This window comes from Lolium rigidum, chromosome 7 (assembly GCF_022539505.1).
Source record: "Lolium rigidum isolate FL_2022 chromosome 7, APGP_CSIRO_Lrig_0.1, whole genome shotgun sequence".
In the NCBI taxonomy this organism is placed as follows: Eukaryota; Viridiplantae; Streptophyta; class Magnoliopsida; order Poales; family Poaceae; genus Lolium; species Lolium rigidum.
In genome coordinates this window covers 112,344,184-112,351,076 of record NC_061514.1, presented here as the reverse complement: position 1 = coordinate 112,351,076, position 6,893 = coordinate 112,344,184, and the positions used below count along the sequence as shown (strand labels likewise).

At 46.0% G+C, this 6,893-nt stretch overlaps 1 protein-coding gene across 1 annotated transcript; it reads right to left on the bottom strand.

The window, feature by feature from the left end:
- Nucleotides 1-2,042: 2,042 nt before the first annotated feature.
- On the bottom strand, nt 2,043-6,035 carry LOC124671853 (SUPPRESSOR OF GAMMA RESPONSE 1-like). Its single transcript, XM_047208174.1, has 6 exons — nt 5,743-6,035; nt 4,020-4,146; nt 3,317-3,497; nt 2,437-2,903; nt 2,169-2,348; nt 2,043-2,078 (listed from the first exon to the last, which is right to left on the bottom strand). Exons 1-6 carry the CDS (start codon nt 6,033-6,035, stop codon nt 2,043-2,045), a joined length of 1,284 nt encoding a protein of 427 aa, XP_047064130.1.
- Nucleotides 6,036-6,893: the final 858 nt, after the last annotated feature.

Genomic DNA, 6,893 nt, shown 5'->3' with positions numbered 1-6,893 from the left:
TTGGCGGCATTGCTACCAGCGGCGGAGGTAGTTGCTGCCGGCGAGCGGAGGCGGTTGCTGCCGGCGGTGGCCAGCGTTGCTACAAAAGGCTACTGGCCTTGCTACGAAGGGCGGGCGCTTGCTGCAACGGGGGCTGGGGCGTTGCTACCAGCCGCCGAGGTAGTCGCGCCGGCGAGCGGACCCAGTTGCTGCCAGCGACGACCATCGTCGCTACAAAAGGCTACTGGCCTTGCTATGAAGGGCGGGCGGGCTTGCTGCGATGGGGCTGGCGGCGTTGCTGCCAAAGGTTCGCCGTGGTTGCTGCGAGAGGCGGCGGCGATGCGGCGAGGCATGGACGGAGATGCTACGACGCCGGTGCTGCCGACGACGGCAACGATGGTACGAGCGGCAGAAGGACGTGCTACTAGCCCTTGCTGGAGATGCTGTGAGCGGTGGCAGCGATGGTTCTACGAGCGGCGGCGGCGGCGATACTGCAAGCGGCGGCGGCGACGGTACTGCAAGCAGCGGCAGTCTCGTCGGACTTCCGTCCTTTTTTCCTTAGTTGCAGCATCGGGGCTCGTTGTGGAGACGACGACCTATTCTTTTTTTCCCTGCGAAGCTTGTGGATGGTGGGGTCCACCCACGTGGTGGAGCTTTCTCCTGTGCATGTTCTATATCGGACGGACGCAGTTGCTAAGTTGACTTAATCGGACGGCTTGTGACCCGGGGGATCCCGGGATTTGATCCCCGGGGGACGCCCAGCACGCCCCTTTAGTTTACCCCATTCATGATCTAGCTGCATGATTAGTTTTAATTGCATGTCCTTGCCCACTATAGAACCAGAGATCCACGACGACCACACCAAACACGAGAACCAGAGATCCACGACGACTACACCAAACAAGAGGAAGAGGTTCACACCGACAATTCCACAGACGATGATTCAGATCTGGATTCTACCATGCCCCAGTCTACACCAAGTAAGTCTTTCCTCTCCAGCAACACCCAATGAAGTGTTGATTTAATTCTCACCCAACTTCTAACTCATTTCATGTGATACAATTTCGAAGATAATACAAGTTTGGCGCTACCTCCTCCTCGTGACAGACACCACCGAGCACCAAACGAAATGTGCAGCCGCCCGGCAGCTAACACAGAGGAAGCGACCAGCTCCGTAGTAGGGAGCTTGGAGTCGAACTCCTCATCCATGGGACACCTTCTAAGAAAAGCTACCAAGCATCGCTGCTACGAACGCCTAGATACTGATGCTGCAAGTCCAGTTCGTAGTAACCTTTTGTACATCTTATCTGTATTTTGCTACTACAATAGAAGATTAAAACCTTCCACCCATGTTTAAGCAACTAATTGCCCTCTAATATACGCATGCATAATGAAATTAATCTCCTACATGTTTATGCATTGCTCATTCAAGTTCACATAGAATAAATTTCATAGAGCACTGTGCTTAAAGAAAATTTCAATAAGATAATAACGGACATGTCTACGACCTGAAAAACAAATGCCTACACAGCACGCTAATATTGGAGACTGGCACAAGAGAGCGTGCTGCATTTAAAAATAAATCTCAATAAGATAATAGCTGGAAAAGAAACACTTACACAACACAGGTAACACACTAACATGGGAGGCCGACGCCCCAGACTGCGTTGGGCTCATCTAGTCTTCATTTATGTCAGACCAACAAGGAGTGCAACAGAGTTTGGACTTAAACAAACTAGAATACGTCTCAATGGGGAAAAAGATGATCTAAAAGCACCCGATGATCCATTACATGGCTTAGACATTAAAACTTAAAAGTACAACACATCAAAAACTTAACAACACAGAATTCCGAGTCTGAGATGTTTCAGGAGAATGGCCCGACTCATCTACTAAACTATACTGGAAACATAGGTGCAGCACGCCGATTTGCAGACTGAAACATCATATGCAAAATTTTCCTCGGGAGATGGATCACCAATACATCACGAGGAAATGTGGTTTCTCTACCGCTGAGCGGCTACTTCAGAACCCTCTGCCGACCGGTGCTCCTCCTCTCTGCGCTATGCCTCATTTCCGCACGGCCAGTCGGGGCTATCCTGTGAACCATCACAAGAAATAAACGCACGATGAGGAGATTCGCCGTGACAAATACTCCCAAGCAGCAAAGCGGCACACGGTATACTCACAATGAGATCGAACAACTCAGGAAGCGTTGCCAAGAACGTTGGATCCAAGTCAGGTAATTCGCCGAGCATTTCTATACCGGGGAAGTCGAGAGGCGTCGGATTCTCATGGATGTCAGCGTTGCACAGCGGAGGCATTGCCGCATAGCCCTGAACAGCAGATGATCGGGGCTCTTCCTCATCCTGTCACAGTTTCAGCAAATGCAGTAAGCAAAATGAACTTACTGTTGATGAGTAACACGAAAGGCAAATATGATGAATTGATGATTACCTGATTCTGCTCCATTTCCAATGGACTACCGCTTAGGTGGTGAGGCTGTGGAGGGTACATATTTGAGGTTGTAGGATTGATTTCCACAGCAGATGAACCGGATTCGGCATCCGCAACATGCATCTGCGACTTCCCATTGTTGTTTTTAACCTTCCAAAAGACTCTCGACACACCAAGCTCCCCCTGCTTTTCACCTACCTCTACCCCAAGGTGACACTGATGCATCGTCCAGTTAGTTTTAACTTTCTTTCCATTGTAGTGTTTGTGAAGAACCAGTATTTTCTTCCAGCCTTTTATGACGCCATTATCCAAGATGCGTGAAGATTTTCCAGTCTTTTTCCATGTGAACTTCTCATCGCAATCAATGGCATTACTATTCCTGATCTTGCGACGCTTGCGCTTGCCAACTTCATAAGCATTTGATATTTTGTGGAAGAAATGGCTGCTGCTTCCATCCATCTTGATACCTACAGGGGCATAGGAAATAAACTAACTAAGACTTTAGTCAGCAAAGTAATACTCCCTTCCATCCCACAATATAAGATGTTTTGGTAAGATATCTTATATATTGTGCAAAGAAGAGAGTATTAGCTAACTAGGTAAGGCGCCTAAGCTTTAGCCAGAAGTCAACATCTTCTATGTTTGATCAAATTTATACGAAAAAATATGAATATCTACAATATCAAAAGGACATCTTAATAAACTATACATTCTGGTAAATCTATTGATATTTATTTGGTATTGTGAATGTTTACATTTTTACGTATAAACTTAGTCGAAGTTAAAATATGTTGACTTTTAACTAAAGCTTAGGCGCCTTACATTTTGGGACGGAGGGAGTAATTCAGAAGGTCCTGATAACAAGTGCAAAAAAAGATACCTGGGAGATTTTCGGGATGTGTATAGCAGATTCCTTCCTCCTCCTTTATCGTTGGAATAAAGTTATCTATTAGTACATGGGATGCTACCCTCCCAACCTTTCCTTCCAAGTGTCCAAGCAGTTCCATATCAGTTGGATCAAACTTAACACCAACAGGGAGTCCTGACCACTGAGATGAAACCTGGAATACAAGGCATGAAATGCAAGTAGAAATCATAATACTGTACACCCTCCATATATGAATTCACGACATTCCGCATTCAATGTAAACAACAGAAATGTGGTTCTGCAATGATGTGTATCTGCGTAGTCTTAGAAATGGTTTCTCCACTTGTCTGCTCATCAAGATTAAGGTACAAATTTAGCATCTATGTGTTTCAGAACATAATGGTTCAACAAGCATATCAAGTGCGAAAAATAAATACAATTAAATTTTTGCTTCCTTCCTACATGTCATTACCATGAATATGGAATCTAACAACACCTCGTCGATTAAAAACAATTTGTGCACAAACGAAGTATTCACACAACTAATGCATGGAGCACTAGTGTTGCATCTGAATGTTTGTTTGGAGCTAGTGCATTTTTTATCGATGTTGGACTTTATGTACCAGATTGTAACGGCGAAAGTTACTACACAAGTGAGCATAAGTATTTAAATCTAGCTATCATAATATATATATATATGTTTAAAAACACTTACATCTCCATTATAAATGTGATATTGGCAATTTTGGCACTCCTTCCATGTTGCTGCGATCAATTCCTTGATTTCTCTAGTTGAGTTTCTAATCATTGCAGAAATTATCTTGCCATTAATAATCAATGACCTGCAGGAGAATCTGTGAGATCAGTCTATCTTAGAAAGCATATGTTGAGACAAACAGATAATAAATTCAACTAATGATTCATAACACAGATGCCACATAACCCAACAAAATGCTCTGTCAGTGTAAACAAGAGATCATATTTAGATGCAAAATGGAGCAACTAAGCTACATTCACATATATCTAACTGAATTCTTGGTACGGTGATAGATTATCAAGAATAGTCAATGTTACTGAGAACATATGCTAGTAACTTTTTTGGAAAGAACATATGCTAACTACCATGTACATTAACTCAAAGAAGAAGAGTAGTAGTAATGAAGATAATTAATTGTGACCATGTACTAACTCTGATAGACACTAGTAGTAGCCAACTACAACATTGCCATCAATTTCGGTTTGCAGTTCTTTAGGCTTGCATTGCTATTTTTGGAAGGGCAAATCAAAGATAGCCATTTAATTGACGAGGAGCTCTGTTTTGTCCCCTGTTTCAGAAAAAAAGGAGACCAATCTAGAGTTCTAGACCATGCCCATTGATCTAAGCAACCAACTATCTGAACATGTTGAATTGTGGGGCCAGGTACCGCTCCTCTTAAACCAGCAGCTGCCATTTGTGTGCCACTACAAGCGAACATAAACTTGGAGGGTACTAATCACTAAGTAGAAGAACTTCTGAATAAGCGTTCAAAAGGAGCATGTTCAAGATTGGAAACGTTTTTCTGTGATCCATCAGTACTGACTGGGGGACCTGCGCCATCTCGTACTAGCAGCAATATACGATCCAATTACTGATCCTTCTCTGCTCCGTGAGTCGTGACCACAACGCAACATGAGATGGGATGGGATCGATCCAACAATACTGAACGAACGCCAACCTGCACCATCACGTACTAGCAGTAGCAGGCACCAAATCAACGATCCAACATCACAAATAGGCGATCTCTACTTTGCTTTCTCAGTCTGACCACTGCGATAGTCGAGAGAAACAAGCAGGGTCGGACAGCTGCGAGCGACCAATCAGAAGTTCAGAACGGAAGTGCAAGGAGGAACAATACCCTTATCTTCCTTCTTTAGAAAGGAAGGTTCCTCCGCCGCCACCTCGGAAGACCGTGAAACCCTGCACGGATGCCGGATGCACGGCGGCCGGCGTGGAGGCAAACCTTCTCTGCTTCCGTCTATTTTTTCTTACGACTTCTCTGCTTCCTTCCCAAGAAAGGTTCCACCAACACAGCAGTCGCAAAGATAAAAACCCGCACTGCCACTTTAGCAACGAGAGGACCCCGGTCGGAATCACGTCGCCGGCGTTACGCCGGACATCTCCGGGACGATTTCGCGCGCATTTGCTCCGTCAGAGTTCAGACCGACCTCTGCTCTGCCACGAGCTCCGGAGAAACGTTATCATCACCCGTTCCCCACCAGCCAATACCACGCACGAATGCACCTGAATCCACCACACGACGATCGATCGCGACTCTCCTCTGAATAAATCCTAAACCCTCCCTAGAATCCCCAATCCCCTCTCGATTTCGGAGCAGATAATGAACCCAGAGCAGAAAGAAAAGTCAGACCCGAGAGACCAGAAATAGAACGCGGCTTACCCTGCCATGGACGTCCGGCTGCGCTGCGACGGGAGGCTGCTCGGGGGCGGTCGGGGACTGGGCTGGGGAGCCTGAGAGCGGAGTGGGGAGAGAGGGAGCGGTAGAGAATCCGGTGGGAAGGGAACTTTTGAGCAAGTGAGGTGGTAGTCCGGGTGGCCGGAGCGTGCCCTCAAATAGGCGCGGGCCGAGAAGACCGCAACGTGATCACCGTGCCTCTCTCCAAATGCCCACGGTAACAAGCAACCCTCCCCTCTCCTGCTGGGCTCAGTGAACAGTGAACTCCCCTCTGCCATTGATGCCAGCTTGCTGCTAGATTTTTTCCTATCGGAGAAAATGTTTCGAAGATTTGATTTGATCTTGTGATTACTGCCATTCCACTTTAAGGCTAAAATGGGATCCATTCATGACAAGTGAGAAGATCCATTCGTATCTTTCTCCTGCCAGTTAGAGCATTCATTCGCCTGACCCATTTCACACGCCAAATGTGTCCGTTTGCGAATTCTCTATCTGGCAATTAACCACTTGAGCAATCAGTTTTCCTGGCGCGGGAGCGGGTCATTACTTTTCTCTATCGTTCTCCACTAATTTTAAGATTTTTATTTTTGTCGGTTCCCCCTAATGCCGCACATTTAATTCCGCTCTCCCCTATCTTGCGCATTTAATTCGTTGGTGCGCTGCATATCCCGCGCCTTTAATTTCTTCTTTTTTATCGCGTGATTTTAGATTATTTTTTGGTAGCGTGTTTCTTGGTTTTAGTTTTCCTTTCTTTTGATAACGTGATTTCCGCCAAAAAAATTCCTTTTTAGCGTGATTTTCGCCATGCATCTCCCTAAATTTCTTACTCCCTCCGTTCCTACATATAGGGTGTATAGTTTTTGGCACTAAAATTATGAAACACACATTGAGGGCAACTTACACGGCTTTTGGGCAACATTACCCCTGAATTATTGACATGAGACAATAGAGGAGTTTTCATGAGCAGATAATGAACCCAGAAAGAGCACACACAAAAACAAGAGAACCCCCGAGCACAAAGAAAAGTTAGACCCAAGAGGCGGAACCAGAACGCGGCTTACCCTGCCATGGACGCCCGGCTGCGCTGCGATGGGAGGCTGCTCGGGTGCGGTCGGGGACTGGGCTGGGGATCCTGA